Source organism: Lemur catta, chromosome 9 (genome assembly GCF_020740605.2).
Source record: "Lemur catta isolate mLemCat1 chromosome 9, mLemCat1.pri, whole genome shotgun sequence".
NCBI classification, from domain to species: Eukaryota; Metazoa; Chordata; class Mammalia; order Primates; family Lemuridae; genus Lemur; species Lemur catta.
In genome coordinates, this window is record NC_059136.1 from 95,263,633 (window position 1) to 95,285,289 (window position 21,657).

Here is a 21,657-nt window from a genome sequence, read left to right on the forward strand (position 1 = left end):
AGCTATTTAATGTTGGGAGCGAATGAAGTTGAAACCAAGCCAGGGCACAGGAAGCCCTGCACTGTCTTCCTGGTTGCTCACTCAACTCTTCCTGGCATACTCACGTCAACAGTTTTAGGCACCAAATGGTAAGTGACAGCAAACATCTGGCCTGTGCTGATAGTTCTTCTGGGTTCATATTGTCCCGGGCTCATCTTCTCCCCTTTTGATTCCAAACGTGTTCACAGGTTGACTTCTCTTTTCCCAGCTAGCCCTGCTGGAGTTTGTGAACCTCGTTTCAGGCTCTGCATGCTGACGCTGACGAGGCAATCGTGAAGATGGTTCCTCTGGCCCCTGAGCTTTCACACATGGTGAACACTTATCGGAGACACTGACCCCTCAGCCCTGCCCAGGCTCCTAGGTGCCACAGTGTGTCTTCCTATGCAGGAAATGAGACTGACATAATAGGCAGAAGGCTCGGGCACAAGAGGTCAGACCATCCTCTTGTCATTACCCATACCACTACAGAAAATTGTGCCCTAAGTGATCAGAGCAGGGGACAATTCAATCTACATTTGATTTGGAATGCATGATGATGCTACAGAATACTCTATGTTCTTAACCATGTTTAGCTGAGTCTAATTGTTAAATTTAATTTTCTTTCCTTCAGTAGACACTATTTGGGTAGTGAGGCCAGCCAAGCATGTATGGGCAAATAGAATCGAGAGAAGAGAGAAGATATTTTAATAACCTTTACCACAGATAATCCACCAAATTGCTAATAACTACAAAGAATTGGCATTCCCTATAAATAAATGGGTAAGTGCTCTAAGAATTTTTAAATCCTCCAAGTCAGAAATCCTTGAGAGCAAGCAGAAAGCTGAGTGATTTAAAATAAAGGAATTTTGTATAATGGTTAAGTGCTAAATTCTAATATCAGTTCTTTCACTTACTAACTTAGGACAAGGTTTTTATACTTGTGAGCCACAGTTTCCTAGGATGGTATTTTTAAAGCCCTCTCACTATAACCCAAGTAGATTCTGGATAAATTAAAGAAAATTTTCAAGATTTTTTTGTATATTATTCCACTCCCCAAAAAGTAAAAAACTCCCCCACTGCCTAATAATAACAATAACAACAACAACAACAGGGACCATTAGCAGAAACTGAGTGGCAAGCACTCAGCAAACATGAAGGCTGGAATTGTGCTTGTGGCAAATGCCAGTGCTCCAGGCCAAGAGGAAGAGGGGCCAGGCCCACAAAAGAGTGGAAGCCGGACCTGAGACTTTTGAAGTAAGCCACAGTAAGCCTTAGTGAAAGGTTGGGCTCCAAATAAATAGCAGCAAAGGCAGCTTATCAACACCCAATCTGTCCCCACAAAGGTTCTGGGTAGAAAAAGATTAATATGAAAAATAACAATAACAATTTCCCCTGACAATTAAAAACATCCTTTCATTTGAGTCTGAAACAAGGCTGAAAGCTTAAAATCTAAAAATCTAGCCTAATGAGTTAAAAAAATAACACAACAAAATAAATCCAAAGACACTGATGATAAATACTCTCTCACACACACATTGTTAATGCCTGGGAGCAGCTAAAAGCAGTTCCTTTAAAGTAAGAACAGTAAAGACTCTGGAGTCAAACCACTTGCATTCAAATGTTATTTGCTACCTGTGTGACTTTAGGCAGGTTAAAAAAACCTCTATGTCCTTTATTTTCATCACCTGTAAAGTGGAAGAACGACAGTACCTCCCTCACAGGGTTACTGTGAGGATTAAATAAATTGATTTATCTAAAAAACACTCAGGCTACACAGTAAACACTATGTGCATTCCCTATTAATGTTACCATTATTGCTTCTATTCCACATTGTACCAGTGACCTAGATGGCATATTGAGACAAGAGAAGGTGTCATTGTTCACATATGATATGGCTGTCTTCACAAATCATTCAAAAAGTATCTTAAAAAAATTACAATTTAAATTTGTTATTATAGAATATAAATTTAGTACAATTAATGAGAGGGTTTAGCATAGTGGCTAGATATAAGAGCAATATGCAAAAAGACACTGATAATAATTAGGCAATTCAATTCAGCAATGTATATTAAACATATTCTCTCAGAACCAAGTTCTAACTCAGTGATGCTCTTAGTTTTACTATGAAGAATAATTTTATCTATGTGAGTGTAAATATTTAGGCTTATAATATGTTGAGGTTTAGAAAAGATGTCTTAGATAATTGTGGGAATGAAACATGACTAGGAGTTAGGAATGGTACATAATTATACTTAGTGTTAATCAACTCAAAATGAACTTGAAATTATCTTAGTTGATTCTTTCCTTTTCCTTTTCACCCTTAAATTGAAAAAGCATTTTTGTCTACTTTCTTCCCACTGCAGTATTGGTCTACTTTCTTCTCATGGCATAAATTACATAACCATACTTCATATACTTTCAAAATCTAAGACTCATGTTTGGTTTTTAAGATTATCAACCACAGTGTAACACTGCCTCACCGTATTAGACCATTTAACCCCTCAAGGTTCTTTGCACACCATAAATTAGCTCATTCACATAACTAGGAGATGACTAATATATTTCCAGAATCATATCCCAAGAAATATTAAAGATCATATTCTTCAAATTTTAAAATGAAATAAAAGAGGACCATTTACAAATAACAACCGTTATTGTCATGAACTAAGGTTTGTGACTAATCCACTTTTGTACTATAAAAAATATACATTTTAATGAGGCCATAAAATAAACTAAGACAGTAGAAATAATTAATTACGAGAAAGCATGTTAACATAGGTTATTTTGATCAAAATTACACTTGATGAAATATATCTAACAAATTCCTAGGTAAACCCCTCTCCTGTATAATGCAACTTCATTATGTCCGGTATCACTAATGTTGAATACATGGCTTATATTATTGAAAAAGGACTCTCAACATTTTCAGCCTCAATTATAATTATCAGTTTAAAACCATTAGCCTTTATTACCCACATATGCCCCACCATGTTCTGGTATTAATGGACTTTATGAATATAATAATGTTGCCATTAACCACCTAGTTTCAAATTACTGCACAAAGTACATCAATTTTTGAAAACACAGAGGTTTGTGAACGTGGTATGCATACTAGTAATCTGTATTTATTCATTTCATTCAGATCAACTTTAAAATGTAGCATATTAATATTAAAAACACAATTGCAGGTTGATTTGAAGATGATCTAATACAAAAAGTTAACTACAAAGGATGCAAAAAAAAAAAAACAAAAACCTGAGAAACCAACATGCAAATGAGTAAAAAGTACAATTAATAGAACTTAGTCATTTGAAAAATGACTATTTCCCCTATATATTTAAATTATTAGGCCGGGCATGGTGGCTCACGCCTGTAATCCTAGCACTCTGGGAGGCCGAGGTGGGAGGGTCGTTTGAGCTCAGGAGTTCGAGACCAGCCTGAGAAAGAGTGAGATCCCATCTCTACTAAAAATAAAAAATTAGCTGGACAGCTAAAAATATATACAGAAAAAAATTAGCCAGGCATGGTGGTGCATGCCTCTAGTCCCAGCTACTCGGGAGGCTGAGGCAGGAGGATCACTTGAGCCCAGGAGTTTGAGGTTGCTGTGAGCTAGGCTGACGCCATGGCACTCTAGCCCGGGCAACAGAGCGAAACTCTGTCTCAAAAAAAAAAAAAAAATTATAGATGGGAAGCATTAAGAAAAAAAATGGATTTGGGGCTAAAGTTGCTAATGTTAGTTTCTTTATAAATCAAACTAAAATTTAATGCTTATTCCTATAATCATTTTAAGTATTTTTCAATCAATAGCTTAAACTCAATAAGAATGGACTATAAAAATGTGCAAGGCAGGTAATCTTGAAACAGAAGTAGATTATTTTCAGATGATTAAAAGATGAAATGTGGCAACAACATTTACCATTTGCTTCCTCCTGTATTTTAGGATGATGATTTATTTGCATTTCTGCAAAAATAAAAGTGAAGTGTGGTTAATAATAGATCTGATGACATTGTAAGTGGGGGAAAAAAAGAAATGCAAGTTTAACTCTTTAACAGTGCCAGATTCTTAGGCTGATTTTTAACTTAGAGGAGGGCATACAACATTGCCAAGACACATCTTTATGTATGTTTTTATTTTCACTGTTAGGAATAACTATAAATGCAACACACAAGGTGAACTATCAAAGGGGACATTCTGGGGCAACTGGGGAATCAAGTTCCATGATGTCCAGATGTGACAAAATCATCTTGTACTTTCCTCTACTGATGGTTTCACTAATTCTCACCTTGAAGATAAAGTTCAATTTCTGAATGAATTATTCCCTGAGACATGAAAGGAAGCCATCTGAGGAAAAGGGAAAAAAACAGAGAGAGGAAAAGAGAGACAAGAAAAAAGAAAATTACTTGTTTTCTCAATTTCTATAATAAGCCTGATTCTGCATTAATTTTGCACATTATAAGGTAACTTTATAAAAATAGCTTCTTATGCAGTCAAACACAATCCAACCCATTACATACTCACCTCTGTGCTTGTAACTGTGGCTTAAAGAATAAAAGATACAAGTTGCTGACCCTGCTAACCACCTCTCCAGCTTGTCAGTCTCCATCGCTAGCACCTGTAAATGCAGCTGGAGCTCCAGCAGAGCGTTCACAGCATACAGCTGGACCAAAGGCAAGAGCAGGTTTAAGATTTTGAGCAGGATGATACCTGGGCCAGCCTAGAAAGCGTAGCCTGCTCATTAGTTTGAGGGAAACTTGGCACAGAAAAATAAATTGCACCATTTTAACATTTCCTCTGTGAGAGTCTGTCTTGCTTTCACACGGCTTCCTCTAAAATCGTTCTCATTATCTGCAAAAGAATATTATCTTAAAATCTGGCAAAAATATTGCCACTTTGAAAGATGTGCTTAGGGTAAATAATAGGCTTCTGGGGAAGATTCCCCATTAACCAGCCAAATTTCTGTGTTAGAAGCTCCCTTTTGCAGAAAAATTCAGGACTAGATTCAGAAAACCAACTTTAGTACTAACTGGCTTTGTGATCTTACTCTCTTGAATCTTAGTTTCCTTGACTAAATTACCTCCCTCATAGAACTTTGGAAAGCCAAAATGAAAAGTCACATACAAGTATTTTTTGTACTAGTAAGTGGTATATAAATTTTATTATCGTCCTACAAAACCACAGTTACTACTTTCTCACATCCAGACATACTTCTTTTCCTTCCATCCATCCATCCATCCATCCATCCATTCAATAAATATTCAGAAAGTGCGTTCTGTGTGCCAGGCACTTTGCTAAGTGCTGGGGCTACAAGAAGAAGAAAAGATAAGGAACCTGACCTGAGGAGCTTCCAGCATAAAAGAAGGAAACAGACGTGTAAACACATGAATATTATGAAGTGTGGTGAGTGATGTAAGAAACACAAATGTTACAGGAACAGAAAAGGAGACTGAGCAACTCAATGGCAGGAATGGGGAAGTGCAAAGGCTTGAACAAAGAGAAATTTCAACAGAGAGGTGATATTTGAGCTGAAGGTTGGCAAACTAGAGGGCAGGAAGAGCACCACAGAGAAAGAGAATGGCACTGGCAAAGGTACAGAGGTAGGAGATTCCAGGTGGCTGAAGCACATGAGGCTGCTGGACAAGGCAAGACGGGGTTAAGAGCTTGTGTGGGGGTTACTTTAAGGGGAGATCATAGGATTCGAGAATATCAAGGAACTTAGAGGCTGCGCTGTAGGGTCGACTCCACGACACTAGCCTTGAAACTAGCAGATGATGGCAAGATGCAGGGTGTAAAGGTGAACTGTGAGCTACACAGTCCTACCCAGCTGTCACAGTCACTCATCTCTCCATTTTTCAAAAACTATGACAGATCCCAATTCCTTCTGACCATTTCAGCTCACAATGGTCTTTCTCTTTCTCCTCTGGAATCTAACAACACATGCAATTTATTTTACACATTTAGACTCTAAATATGCAATCTTACTTTATTAGATATGTTTTGGTTTATGTATCCCATCTTTCCAACTAAACTGTTATCTCCATAAAGAGTTTACTTTATATGCCAGAATAAAGGCAGCCAGCTTTATATTTAAGAATACAGGCTTGGATTTGATGTGGAGTCAGACTGCCTGGTTTCAAAACCTGGCTCCAGTACTCATGAGTTGCACAATCTTGACCCATGTTCTTGATCTCGCTGAGCTTCAATTTCCTCATTTGTAAACCATGAATAATAACAGTACCTACATGATAGCAATACAGGAATAGGTGTATATAAATTTACCATGGTAAAACAGTTACTACTGTATTTTCTCAGTGTCAAACACAGTGCCTTGTACATACTGTTAAAGCAAATATATTTGGAGTCATTGCCAGTCAACCAACAATCATCCTCCTTTTGTCAGATGTGCCATAAAGAGGTGGGCCTTAAATACTGAACCATATTTCTGCATTAGGAGAAGAAAATCACCCCCAAAGCCAGCGAAAAGATGGGAGAATTGGAGCAGCACAAACTAAGAGGTGCAGTGATGATACTAAGGAGTGGAATAAAAAGCAAGCAGGAGAAGGTTGCTCGCCCAGGAACACTGCACATTCTACACAGCCACTGGCAAAAGGATGCACAAGTAGCCAGAGATCACCAGGGAGTTCCCGTTCACTGGCCTGGCTAGGAAACATAAAGACGGGGGGAAAATTCTCCAAGTCTTTTAAGATTAGAGTAGATAATGATGGATGTTTGGGTGATTCTGCCCTAAAACATGTGGGGTGTTTTTGCTGGGGAAGAGGCATAAAAAGGTAAGGAGTGATATCACTCCTTATAGATTAGATTTTTGTCCAAGATACGTTTTAGATATGGCAACCACACATTTCACATTAGAAGTGGTGGAAGAAATACTTGAAATTTCTATGTCTCCACCCCATCCTGAAAAATGAGCAAGACTCATCCCTGCGCCTCATTCTGTCAGTTTCCCACCATCACTACTTGTCACTTTCGCACCAAGGAATGGCTCAAACTGACAAAGAAGAGCACAGAAATTTGCAGCAGCACAAATATATGCTCAGAATAGCAAGAAATGATTAACAGTGGCCTCTTTCAGGAAAAAAAATCAGTAAAGTTAAATGATTGCTCACTGCCTCATGATAATTTTTATTATTCTCTTCTACCTATAAAAATAGTATTTTACATTTCTGTACTTCATCAAAATTTCAACATCCTTTTTTATCTATATCATTCATCATTTCCCCCAATTTCCCAAAAAGAGAAAAAAATCATTTGTATATAGGCTGAACTACTTTGAAAATAAATAAATGCATAAATTATTTTTAACAAGACATCTGAGGATGTTATAAAGGGAACTCATGTAAAGATTAGGTGACCTCTAAGGTTTCTTCCAACTTGAAATTGCATTATGTTTTCCCTCCCTCCCTTCCTCCCTTCCCTCCTCTCTTCATTACCTCCTCCATTTCTTTCTGTAAACATTGGCCAAACTTCTCTTTAGAACAACAACAAAAAACATGTTGGAGAATAAAAGGAAATGTATGAGACTCTACCCTTAAGTGGCTTATCTTCTGGTACCTGAGAAAAACATGTTCACAAGCCATGACTGTGGATGACAATATGTGGTAAGAATTGCATAGAGGTCTACATAAAACCCTGGGAGATTTTAAAAAGATGAGCTCACTTCTGGCTGGGCAAGCGGAGAAAACTTCATGGCATGAATAGCATTTTATCCTGGACCTTGAAGGATGAGAATTTCAATAAGCAGAGGAAAGAATAAAATGAGCTAAGACATGTGAGGTAAGAGAGTACCAATGTCCCTTGAGACTGTCTAGGGAAAGGGGCAAAAAAGTACATTATTTGGGAGAACTGGAAGTGAAGCCTAGAAAGGTCAATGGCCACCAGGGGGTGGGGGTGGGTGGGTGGCTAGTTAATTCATTTTAAACCTGTTGCCACAAGATAGCACCTTCAGACTGGGCTGGCCTAGATGCAAAAGTTCCGTTGGCAACTGTACCTATGCTAAAGAAGAGTGCTGTTCAAATATGGCTGCCTTTTTCCTGTCCTGCTCCACAAATGGTACACTCAGCCCTGCCCTGTAAAGGACTCAGTTTACGATTTATTTGAAAATTCACTAATTTAGCACACACTTCCTGAGTACCTACTCTGTCCTATGTTTGTCCTGTGGACACTGAAGGTCTTGATTACAACCTCCTAAGTGCATAGGCCTTCATGTGTGATTTTCTTGGAATAACCACCAGAGTTGGCACAAGGCAATTAAGCAAGGAAAATGCTTTGTGAATAATAATGATGGAATGATGCAAGGGTGATTATCTGTCTTGCTTCTTTCTAAGAATTTCTTACACGAAGACTGGCCCTGCCAGTGTGGGCCACAGTGACTGAACAGTGGAAATGCCCCTCCCTGCCAGGCAGTCCAGGCAGAGCCCTGTTGTGGTTGTGGTCAGTCAACCAGCAATTTTAGTTTTTCAAGACTGAGATCCTGAGACAAGTGAACTATGTTTTGCTTAAAAATCTACACCAGTGTGACACTTGTCTTTTTAAAAAAAAAAAAAAAAAACTTTCATGCTAATTCTAAGAATTATTTTTTGGCTCTTTAACACTTAAAAATGGGTATTAAGTGACAATTTTGTTTATATATACTTAAACCTTTAGATTTCATGTTCTAATTCTAAATCCATCATTTAACATGATTTCCCTTAGGGTTTATAGTGTCTTGATTATATATGCTCTTTGGTTCAAATTATTACACATGTAAATTTAATCTATTCTATTCCAGAAACCATGCCAGGGAGTGACAGTAAAAATATAAGACATCAGCCCAACCTTGAGGAAAAGTCTACTGAGAGTTAGAGAGGTAAGACAGAGACATAAACACACAAATACAATTTAATGTAGAAGTACTGAGTTAATGTCATGCACCTTTTTTTATTTTTAGACAGAGTCTCGCTTTGTTGTCCGGGCTAGAGTGAGTGCCGTGGCATCAGCCTAGCTCACAGCAACCTCAAACTCCTGGGCTTAAGCGATCCTACTGCCTCAGCCTCCCGAGTAGCTGGGACTACAGGCATGCGCCACCACGCCCGGCTAATTTTTTCTATATATATTTTAGTTGGCCAGATAATTTCTTTCTATTTTTAGTTAGAGACGAGGTCTCGCTCTTGCTGAGGCTGGTCTCGAACTCCTGACCTCAAGTGATCCACCCACCTCGGCCTCCCAGAGTGCTAGGATTACAGGCGTGAGCCACTGCACCCAGCCTATCATGCACCTTGTGAAAGGTGTACAGAGAAGCAGTAGTTTCCCAACCTGAGGCTTCAGGAAAGATTTTCTAGCAGGGGAGACGTGCCTTTTGTCAACTCACCAGTAAATATGCCTGTGAGAGCCTCTAGGACTGCAGGCACCAGGGCAGGGCCAAGAGTTAGGTGCACTCAGAAGTGACAGCAGCAGCTGAGAACACACCAACAGCCGATGAGGAGCAGGGAACATGTCTGCCGCAGAGCCTGGCTGCAGCCTTACTCTGTGGCCAAAGCCGGCTGCGGCTACAAGCGTTCCCACAGAGTGCAATCCCAGGGGTGTAAGGCCTGCCTCCCCTGCCTGCAGGGGCCTGTGTCTATTTTAGTGGAAAAATAGACCCTTTTTTCAACAGTCAGTAAGAAGACACTGAGGACTATGAAATAGTGGGCCAGGAGTGGAGGCAGCATTCTACCTACCAGACATACCCAGAATTTGCTGAGAGTCTTTTCTACCCACAGTAGAAGCCTTTTTAAGTTTTCTTTTTTTCACTGTAGACAAAGGAAATAATCTGAATCTTTCTCAAGAAAAAAAAGGGAAAGAATCCTGAATAGAAACGAGGCAGGAACACCTCACAGGCACTAGTTGCAACATCAACGCTCAGGAACACTGTGCAGCATCTTGTTCTTCTTCCTCAGGTGACCATGCCTCAGGGTCACTCTACCTATCTGACCAGTTTGGTCTTGAGAGGACAAAGCTAGTCATGCTTCTCTGCCCTTTCAAGTCAAGTTAGATAGTTTTCTGAAATATCAGTTATTTTTGCATCTATAAATTCTCCTTCTATTTAGAATTGCCCTAGGTAGGGCCTTTATTTCAAATAACTTGCTCCTGCAAGCTCATGTCAATGTCATTTTCCAAACATGTCAGGAGTGATGGGAGGTGACACTGACAGACTCCTCACTTTCCTAGTTCCAGGCTGAAGAGCTTGGCCCTCCTAGGTCAAGTGGGTTAATAAATATGTATCACAAATGACATTGTTTCTATTAAAAGAGAAATTCTACTTTATTTTAATGATCTCATCATTAAAGTCAAGGCTCACACATATACACACATATACAATACTATAAGTTTGGTAACACAGTAAAGTTTGGAGATCCCTAATTTAATGTTAACAAACCTTGCATTGCATAGTACGTTATGGGATCCACTCAGATAGTTTACTGGATTAAATAGTGTTCTTCCAAATTCATGACCACCTAGAACCTCAGAATTTGACCTTATTTGGAAATAGGGTCTTCACAGATGTAATTAGTTAAGATGAAGTCATACCGGAGTTGGGTGGGCCTGATCCAATGACTAGTATTCTTATAAGAAGAAAAGAAACATGGAGACAAAGACACAGAAAGGGAAGACAGCCATGTGACAATGAAGGCAGAGACTGGAGTGATGCATCTGCAAGCCAAGGAATGCCAAGGATGGTTAGCAACCCCCAGAAGCTGGAAGAGGCAAGGAAGGATTGTTTCCCAGAGCCTTCAGAGGGAGTGTGGCCCTGTTGACACCTGGATGTGGCCTCCAGAACTATGAGAGAATACATTTCTGTTGTTTAATGCTACAAGATTTGTGGTAATTTGTCATAGCAACTACAGAAAACTAATACAAATAGTATATAGGAATATTTATGCTAACACATAAAGTCAGTTGAATGTCTGCCTTATTCAAATACAAATGTTTCATGCTACAAACCTCAAATAGCCAAACCTTCAGTGTAAACGGTAGAAATTCAGTGGTGTAAACCTCCAGATATACTAAATGTACAAAAGGCAGAAAAATATCTTCAGGCATAGAAATAAAATAAAGCCATAGGGACGTGGGTGTTCAACTGAAGAGGGGAAAAGAAAAGGAGGCTGTGCACGCTCAGCAGGAAGCCTCTGTGATGCGGAAGTGCTCACCTCCCCCAGAGCTCTGTTTTGTATTTCACCTAAGCAATTCCCCTGAGCGCATAAAAGGAACTAGCACTTGCTGGTCTTTCTCTCCACCCTAATTCAGCTGTGCTGTAAATTCCCACTCTTTGAGGAAGCTCCAAGGAGCATGACCGAGACTTTTTTTCCTTTTCCATTCTGTGAGGTGTCTACCTGAGCATACCTGTTTCCTGCACCCCAAAACTAATTACCTACATACAACAAGCATGCCCGGCATCATGCCCCACCCAGCTCCAGCACCAGGACTTCGAAAGACTGTCTAGTCTGGCTCCTGTGTGCACCCACAGCTCTCCTTCCCCTCAGAGTAGACTTCCAGACTCCATCTGCTTCAGAGGACACTGTCCTTGACCTTTCACATGCAGAGAAAAGGCTCTGGAAGCAGAGAAGCAACTATACGTGGCTTCAGAGTAGTCTTTTTCTGTTGTAGAAAGGAAACTGCTATGCCCATATTCTATTCCTAGTGCCACACTCTTTTGCTTCTTTAAGAATTAAGGAAGTGGGACCTACCCCATCTCTTGTATCCACAGAATAGGAAGGAATGATTGTTGCAATTTACTTCTTCATCAGGGTATTATATGAATGAGCACTGGCTACCATTTCTTTAGGACCTACTATGTGCAGGGTCCAAATATTAGCATTTGATACATTAGGATGGTACACATCTGTTATATTATTTTCCATTGTTTAATATAGTTTATAACTAAAAAATTTTCAGATGCAACCCACTGAAACTACTTAAGCTATTACATATGTCTGTTCCTTCCAGAGGAGGTCATACTGACACAACACAAACAAGAATAAGGAGATGAGGGCGGAGGCAGCAGGGCAAGGGTGGTGGGCAGCCCTGGTGGCATGGAATGCATATGTCAGCATGAACAGTGGCAATGAACACATCTAAACTATCCCCCAGGAGATTTCATATTTAAAAGGAATCAACTAAATTAATTTGACAAAATATCAGAACATAAAGAAAAAAACTCTGGATGAAGCACTTCCTAGCTTTCCTGATACGGGGAATAAAACACAGTTATCACCTGGCCCCTGAGATGCCTGTGTGCTGTGGATGGGAGCAGGCAGGGAGGTGATGCCAGGTCCTCTCCTGTGCTATGTGTCACTAGTCAGATGAAGGTGCCTGTGCTGTCCTAAGTTCTGAGTAAGCATTGAGAGAAGAAATACATTATCTCTAACTGGGCCAATTAACTCATGCTACAGGCCAAATTTGAATGGAAACTTGAAGAATGGGCAAGATATTGATGGGAAGAGTTGAATGAGATAGGGCATTCATTCCTCTGTAAGGAACAGCACACTCAACAAAACGGAAGCAATATGGAACAGAACTTGTTCAGGTAATGACAAGTAGACTAACTTCACTAAGATCTTGCGCTTTGTATGGAACCAATGAAGACTCAATATAGCAAAAGCAATCTTAAGAAAAAAGAAAAAATTGGGAGGCATCAATTTACCAGACTTCAAGCTATACTACAAAGCTATAGTAACTAAAACAGCATGGCACTGGCACAAGAACAGAGACATAAACCAATGGAACAGGACTGAGAACCCAGGTATAAAACCATCCTCATATAGCCATCTAACCTTTGGCAAAGCAGGCAAAAACATACACTGGAGAAAAGAACCCTTATTCAATAAATGGTGCTGGGAAAATTGGATAGCCACATGTAGAAAACTGAAACAGGATCTGTACCTCTCACCTCTCACAAAAATCAACTCAGGGTGGATAACAAACTTAAACCTAAGGCATGAGACTATAAGAATTCTAGAAGAAAATGTTGTAAAAACTCTTATAGACATTGGCCTAGGCAAAGAATTTGTGAATAAGACCCTAAAGGCAATCACAGCAACAACAAAAATAAATACATGGGACGTGATCAAATTAAAAAGCTTCTATGCAGCCAAGGAAACTATAACAAGAGCAAATAGACAATCTACAGAATAGGAGAAAATATTCACATGTTACACATCCAATAAAGGGCTGATAACTAGACTCTATATAGAACTCAGGAAAATCAGCAAGAAAAAAATCAAACTATCCTTTAAAAAAGTGGGCAAAGGACATAGACAGAAACTTTATAAAAGAAGGCTAATGACCAAACAAACATATGAAAAAATGCTCAACATCTCTAATCATCAGGGAAATGCAAATCAAAACCACAATAAGATATCACTTATCTCCAGTGAGAATGGCCTTTATCAAAAAGTCCCAAAACAACAAATATTGGCATAGATACGGACAGACAGGAACATTCATACACTGCTGGTGGGACTACAAACTAGCACAATCTCTGTGGAAAGCAATATGGAGATACCTCAAAGAGCTATAAGTAGAACTACCATTTGATTCAGCAATCCCATTATTGGGCACCTACCCAAAAGAACAAAAGACATTCCATAAAAAAGACATCTGCACTCAAACGTTTATAGCAGCACAATTCACAATTGCAAAGATGTGGAAACAACCCAAGTGCCCATCAATACATGAGTGGATTAATAAAATGTGGTATATGTATACCATGGAGTTTTACTCAGCCACAAAAAAACAGTGGTGATATAGCACCTCTTGTATTATCCTGGATAGAGCTGGAACCCATTCTACTAAGTGAAGTATCCCAAGAATGGAAAAACAAACACTACATGCACTCACCATCAAATTGGTTTTAACTGATCAACACTTACGTGCACATATAGTAGTAACATTCTTTGAGTGTTGGGCAGGTGGAAGGGGGAGGAGGGATGGGTATAGTCACAACTAATAGGTGCGATACACACTGTCTGGGGGATGGACCCGCTTGAAGCTCTGGCTTGGGTGGGGCAAGGGCAATATATATAACCTAAACATTTTTATCCCTGATAATATGCTGAAATAAAAAAAAAAGTTAAAAAAGATCTTGCAAGAGGACAGTTATGAAAACTAACTGGGTCTGGGAGTGGTGGCTCATGCCTGTAATCCTAGCACTCTGGGAGACCAGGGCAGGATCTGGGAGGCAGAGGCAGGAAGATTGCTTGAGGTCAGGAGTTCAGTACCAGCCTGAGCAAGAGCAAGACCCGTCACCACAAAAAAATAGAAAAATGAGCCAGGTGTGGTGGCTCATGCCTGTAATCCCAGCTACTAGAGAAGCTGAGGTGGGAAGATCACTTGAGCCCAGAAGTTTGAGGTTGCAGTGAGCTATGATGACATCATTGCACTCTAGCAGGGGCGACAGATCGAGACCCTATCTCCAAAACAAACAAATAAACAAACAAACAAAAAATAAGTTGGAGGGGAAAAATAGAGTCAAAGGGTATAAAACCTTGAATAGAAGATCATGACGTCTTTTTTTGTTTTGTCTTGTTTTGCTTTTTTGGTAGGCAATGATGATTATTGAATATTTTTTAAATGGGGATAGTATAATTAAAATACAGTTTTTAAAACAATACTTTTAATCACATTTTTTTCTTAAAAAAATTTTAGGGCAAAACTATACAATACTAAAGAATAAAATTAAAAAGAAAAGGAAAAATGAGAGAAGAAAAGATAAAGTCAGGATTATGCTAGTATCATACAATTAGCTTTGGACTAGTGGTCAGGTAGGCTGTAGAAGACAGACTCGGGAGACAATCAGAAGAGTGTTGTGATGAGCTAGTCTTGATGAAACAGGGGCACTGATGGGAGAGAGGTAGCAGTAACAGAAAAGAAGAAATGAATTAAACAGACACTCTGAACAAGGAATTGACTGAGTTTTATGACTAAAAAGGCAAAAAAGGGGGAGAGCCTACTGTTGTCCCCATTGATCCTGCTCATCTGCAGTTGTCTCCAGTCATCTTTGGTGTCTGCATTTTTACTGGGATGCCTTTAGTAATTTTAATTGAATTTCCTCTTATTTTTTGCTCCACTTTTTGCTTAGTACTGAAAGTTGCAATTGCTTTGGCATCTCCAAATCCATACCCTTGAATTTCCCAATGCCCTATTTTGCCTGTAGTTTGTCTTATTTCCTATCGATTATCTATTTGAGAAGAGGGCTGCAGGGCAGCCCTGTACACTGAATATTCAAAATTTCGAAATGGAGACCCAAGTTTCTCACTCTCACATCTACAATAGACGGGGTTTTAACGTAGAAAGCTGCTCATACTCAAGCCCATTTGTGAGTTCAGGGCCCATCCTCCTCCTTGTGATTGACAGGCCAAGCAGCAACACACATAAGTGCCCATCTAGCGAAGTTGGGAGTTTTCTTGAGATAGCAGGCTCAGCAGAGAGCCTGGCTTCTTCCTGGGAAAATAAGCGACACTTCCTTAAGCAAGGAGGTGTGGGGTTTCTGACAAAGAGATTTCAAGAAGGGAGTCTGTGTGGGTCCTGGGGCTCAAATTTAAAGGCAGTTGGGCCAGGTCAGGAATGGAGAGTTGCTTCCAAGACTTACCTTTATGGGGCCCAAGGGAAAGCCCAACTTACCTAGAATTTAATCTTTTTCTTATGTTCTGTCCTGAAAATTCTCCATAGAGTTTTCTACACTTAATTCCCTTATAAAATTGTTATCACACCATAATTTTAGTAAACAAACAAAAATTTAAACAAATATTCTCACTATTTATAAAATAATTTCCAGTATTAAACTTTTGAGGCTTTTGTGACACATAGAACATTGTGATAATAAGAAATTACAAGACAAGACTTCCTTACAATGCTTAGCAATAGATTATTTACTTAAGCAATCAATGAGTGATACGTGATGTGGAATCCTGAGTGACACAAATTCATGACTTATACACACACACACACACACACACACACACACACACACACACACGGCAGCATCCACAGTGTGACACACTCTTGAAGTACCGTAGAGAACAGCATTACCTTTCACAGGTGAAGATGGACTCATATAAGGTACCGGGTTCTCTGACGATGACCTTTTCACAGTACCAGTACTGGGATTTGTCACTGGCCTCGCAGCGCAACAGCACCTTCTGCAGTTTTCCAAGCGACACTGCTTCTATTTGAAATTTATCAATCTGGTGCAGGAGACAGAGCAAAACCCCACGGAAATAACTAGAGTCTAGCACATGACAAATGTAGGCAATAATAATAGCCCTAGGACTGCAGAAGCAGCACAAGACTTTAAAAGAGATAATGTTACCACAGTAGCATCAAAAGGGGCAATGGAGGAAGAAAAATAAGCAAATTATTTTTATCTATTAAAAATATATTTCTGGCTATTCTTTTCTCTCTTGCAGTTTTACTTTCTCCATTTGTAGTAGCATCCAGGGTAACAAACAAACTCCAACACAAAGGCTTCCAGTCTACAGCTTTTCTGTCTCTTAGACCTCTGCCCCTGAGGAGCAATTCATTAGAGGGTCAGGTTGACAACCACGTGGCCTAACATGCAGTACATTTCCTTCCCATGAATGCTGATAGACTCTGAGATATGTGAGACAAATTTTCTCTTTCTCTCTCCTTCCTTCCTTCCTTTCTTCCTTCATTCCCTTCATTTAATAAATCCCTCTCCTGCACCTTCCTATGTAAATAAAAATAGAATGTATTGCTGAGTTTCTTGTGAAAAAGCATCCTTGAATCCTCATCCCTAAATAGAATCAGTTTGTCATATCAAAATGCACTGCCATTTCCAGAGAGATGCAGGGCCTGAAGGAAATGCTACACTGATTGAAATAAAAAGAACTTCTTCACACATCACTTCTTCATAGACTGTTGTTGAGAATAACCATCCTGAATCATCTGAGAAAAGGGTCATGAATTTCAGTAAGTCTGAGAAGTTCCCAGAAATTACAGCTGATTGTTGGCCCTTGTTACTCTACTTGAAGGTAAAACTATGAATCCATCATTGCTTGTGTTTCCTATATGGGGTTCTGTCTTAACAGCTGCCTACACTTTTACCAGGTTAGATTTCAATTTGATATTTGAGGATATACTACCTATATCTCAACTGTTGGTTCCACAATGTTGATGGAAATCCCTTGTTTAGGCCAGACCCAAACCATTACTGTTAAATAATGATGTTTCTATAAACTATATGATGACTGCGTGTGCACTCTCCTGGGTGTGCCTAGATAATCTCATTGTTACTACCCTGCGTTGCCAGGGTTCCTTCTACAAGGGACAGTTTATGATGTACATCACCTGTTGTAGCAGGTGCCATTTAGGCCCTATCCCATGTCCTGTGGGTCCTTTCTGGATTCATCTGCTGCCTAGGCATAATGATGGCTTTTTTTCTCAAATCTGTGCCTCCTACTTCTTTGCCTGAGGGCGGCCCCTGGTGCGACAATTCTGAAAGATGTTCCCGGGGGCTTCTCTGACCGTCCCCTAACAAGGAGGAACCCCAGCAATAGCTAGCTCACTGATGTCCCTATGTTGGCTTTTTTCCTCTCCTGCCTCACTGTCCCCAATCCTTCCTGTCTCAGGTGCCTACTGGGATTATGTCTCAGATAAATTACCTGCACCCAAGTCTTTGTCTCATGGTCTGCTTTGGGGCAAAGCCAAACTACAATACCTCGAGGTCTGGAAAGATTGCCTGAATCACCTTTCTGTTGTTTTCTTTTATTTTACCATAACTTTAGGTTTGAAGACAGAATCAAACTGCAGCTGTTATGTACGTTCCTGCCTTTGATTACACTGTTGAACACCTTGTAGAGAAAATGACAACCAGCCCAATCAGGGGTTTATGAGTGAGTTGTGGCTGGTATGAAATAATTCTGATAACAAAACTCCAAGACTGTTACCAGTTTCTTGACTACAAAACTCTTGAAATTATCTGACATTTCCATTACATCCCATGTATTGAGGAAAATAACAGAAAATGTGAAACCTAAAATGAACCAGGAAAGAAAAGTACTTTTACATCTCTGATTCTAAACTTCAAAACTGATACCACTAAACCCACACTTTAGTCTTCTTTACATACTGATTGCAGCTATACTTCCTTCCCAAGTCTAATTTCAGTCCATAATATACCCTCCCCACTCCCTGGTAAATGCTAAACACAACTATGGACTGAAGAAGATCAATCATGAGATGACTTGTGCGATCTTAGCATATAATGTGAAACAGCACTGCTATAAAATGATACATGCTGGCTATAAAATGATACAGCAGGCAGCCAGGGGAGGTGGAGCCTCTCCATTTACGTCAAGTGGTATGGTGGAAGAGTCTGGGCCAGCTGCAAAGCTAGCAGGGCTCCCTAGGGGCTAACTTCACTCATTAGTACAATAATAATAATTATCATAGTATGTAAAGCTTTGTTTCTGTTCCAAATTAATAATTCACTTATGATAGCAAAACATAATTCTGTTTTGACTCACTCAAAGCAGAACTAGTTTTGTATTCATTCTGATGTAATCTACAGTGGCAAATAAAAGGCATAGGTGAACTTTAAAATCTCTGATGTTTCATAATATTTCACGAACTATAACAAAGTCTGAGAAACAGCAATCTCAAATTGGTTTAAAGAGCCTTCTTTTTTAAAAATATACCTTTAGTTTAATAATCTCTAATCTTAATTTCAGAGCCCCCCATAGTACCTTCTTTCCAAATACGACAAAATAACATTAAAATTAGCTAGGCAGATAAATATCTCACACTTCTCAAATATCTAATATATAGAAAGATTCATGCTTGTATACAAAGGACAAAAAGAAATAATGAGGGACTTGGGTATAAAGATAATATAGTTGGCTCCATTCATGATGGGGTTTTTTTGGGTTTTTTTATTATTCTTTTTTTATTTTTTATTTCAGCATATTATGGAGGTACAAATGTTTAGGTTACATGTACTGCCCTTGCCCCACCCGAGTCAGAGTTTCAAGTGTGCCCATCCCCAGACGGTGCCCATCGCATTCATGATGTTTTATTTTCATTCAAGCTGTTTTAAAGAAAGGCCATTGGATTAGTATATGAAATATACATTATATTTTATATGAGAATTCCTCTAATCTGGACTTTCCGACCTTTTAGAATAATGCCTTGTACCTTTCAGTCCTGACAGAGCATGTTCATATATTTTCCTTATCTTTTCAATTCGTTTTTTTCCTTTTCTTACACTCTCACTCATTTTTAATGTCTTTTTCTGTGTTCTATTATTTATTATTAGTAGTGTGTCCCACTTTTCTTTCAAGAACAACTTCTTTTTTTTTTTTTTTTTTTTTTTGAGACAGAGTCTCACTTTGTTGCCCGGGCTAGAGTGAGTGCCGTGGCATCAGCCTAGCTCACAGCAACATCAGACTCCTGGGCTTAAGCGATCCTACTGCCTCAGCCTCCCGAGTAGCTGGGACTACAGGCATGAGCCACCATGCCCGGCTAATTTTTTTGTATATATATTTTTAGTTGGCCAGATAATTTCTTTCTATTTTTAGTAGAGACGGGGTCTCACTCTTGCTCAGGCTGGTCTCGAACTCCTGACCTCGAGCGATCCACCCGCCTCAGCCTCCCAGAGCTAGGATTACAGGCGTGAGCCACCGCGCCCGGCCAAGAACAACTTCTAAAACAGAGCCCATTAGGAAGTCAAGTCAGGAAAACTTGTGTTAAAGACACGTCTTAAAACTAAAATTGGAGAGTGTAAAGCACCTTTTAAATTTTAAATCTTATATGGCCATTTTCAGAGAGACTGCTAAGAACCTAGGGAAGTTATTTACACAGACATACCTGTCCTCTTTGAAATTTTACTGGCATGTTAGATTTGTACAGTTGTCTAAGGCCAGAGTCTCCTCTCTCCCCATAGAGACAAAGGAAAACCTCAGATTCTGTCTCTGCTTGCTTCAGTTGCCCAGTGTAAACATCAATCTGGTATCTCACCACTGGCAAAGCAACATGGAGAGAAAATAAGAAGAAATCTGTTACCTTAGAATTCATATAAACTGAAAGCAGATCCATGGGTTTTCAGGCTGTAGTAAAAAACATTATATGATAATTCCTCTAATCTGGACTTTCTGTGTCGATGGAAAGACTTTTAATAATTAATTTTAATTATAAATGGGCATTTTTACACCATGAACAATGCCCATAATGTTTATAGCTTTTTCAGAAAGAAAAATAAAAGATTTTTTTTTAAAGGCTGTTCTTCCCTATATGACTTAGGAGGACATTTAGTGCTTAGTATTTTAGTGGCTAGGGAGACAATGTTATTGCACATGATGCTTGAAGTTTAAAATGATATAAGGTTTGATGAGGAAATAAATCAAAAGTGAGGTGCTGGCAGGAGGAGGCCAGCTGGCCCCAGGCAAAGTTAGGTGAGGCGCAGCCATGACATTTCTTATCTATCACAGCCTCAGCCTCTGTGACTGTAGCTGGGCCACAAGAACCACTGTGAGATTACATTTAATCCCAGATCCACCAGTGACTCATGCTGTAACACTAAAAAAGTCACTTCTCAATGGATAAAATAACTCTCTTAGAAGTAGGAAAAATATTCTATAAATAGTTCAGAAGGAAATTTAAGCAACTATAAACCAATTTGTATATGGAATATATGCTACTGAAGATTAATAACACACATGGAAAAATAGCTTGTCCTCTTTTTACTACAGGAAGCTCACAGACAATGTCCCCTTCTGCTTGAATCCGAGAGAGCCTCATGTTTGCTACAAAATCGAAGATCTTCTTGCTTTTCAAATGTTGCATGGTCACCTGGGATTAGAAGAAAAAATGGGTACGTTGTGATTTCCAACTTCTCATAGAACCCAAATTCAAAATGTACCCCAAGGATTGCTAAAATGTATTGCACATTCTGATGAGGGTGGCGGCAACTGTTGTTAGTAATAGTGGTATTACTAGCGGCTGTTGCTTCTTAGGCAATTATTATTTACCAAGTATTACGTTTCATGATTTATTTTCACTATCTTTAACTATCACCACTTAGATTGGTAAAATTCTTACAATTTTATAGATATGACAATGGAGGCTTGGAGATTTGAAACAGACGGCCTGATTCAAAGTTCTCAATTTCGCCTGTGGTAGTGACCAAAAAAAGCAATCTATAGGAGGAACTCCAAAAAAGATTTTTGTGTTTGTATTATACATCAAAGCAAGTCATAAAGAAGAATTTTTCAAAAATCTCTAATGCCTTTTAAGTATATTTATAACATCTGTGAGCTCTGAATAAGCCCTCAGTTGCCGCAGCCAAAATGCCTGCACTTCCCAGCACGAGGCCAGTTGCCTTTGCCTCCTGCTCAATGAATCCTCGACAGACCCCTCATTAGCCCCTGCCCCTTTGGTGGGTATCTCACACAAAGGCCCCCTTCCCTTTCTCTTCCCCTTTTCCTTTTACGGACTAGCAGAGGACTTCCAGATGGAATTTCACAATTGTTTGCTTCCCTCCCATCACCAATGGATGAAATATCCTTGTCCTTTTAAGATAATAGTTAAGTCTTCTAAATAAGTCACTGTCCCTTCTCAATTTCCTCTGCCTCCTGGCCTTAGGAGCAGGTGCC

General features: G+C 39.4%; 1 protein-coding gene across 1 annotated transcript in view; it reads right to left on the minus strand.

Annotated features, from left to right (window-relative positions):
* The window catches only part of RP1 (RP1 axonemal microtubule associated), a 310,551-nt gene that overhangs the window by 104,850 nt on the left and 184,044 nt on the right, over nt 1–21,657 (minus strand). The window contains exons 20-24 of the mRNA XM_045560987.1: nt 20,722–20,854; nt 19,874–20,025; nt 16,079–16,233; nt 4,302–4,360; nt 3,935–3,979 (exon numbers count right to left, since the gene is read on the minus strand). Of these exons, the coding sequence (XP_045416943.1) occupies nt 3,935–3,979; nt 4,302–4,360; nt 16,079–16,233; nt 19,874–20,025; nt 20,722–20,854 (544 nt within the window). The remainder of the gene's footprint in view (nt 1–3,934; nt 3,980–4,301; nt 4,361–16,078; nt 16,234–19,873; nt 20,026–20,721; nt 20,855–21,657) is intronic.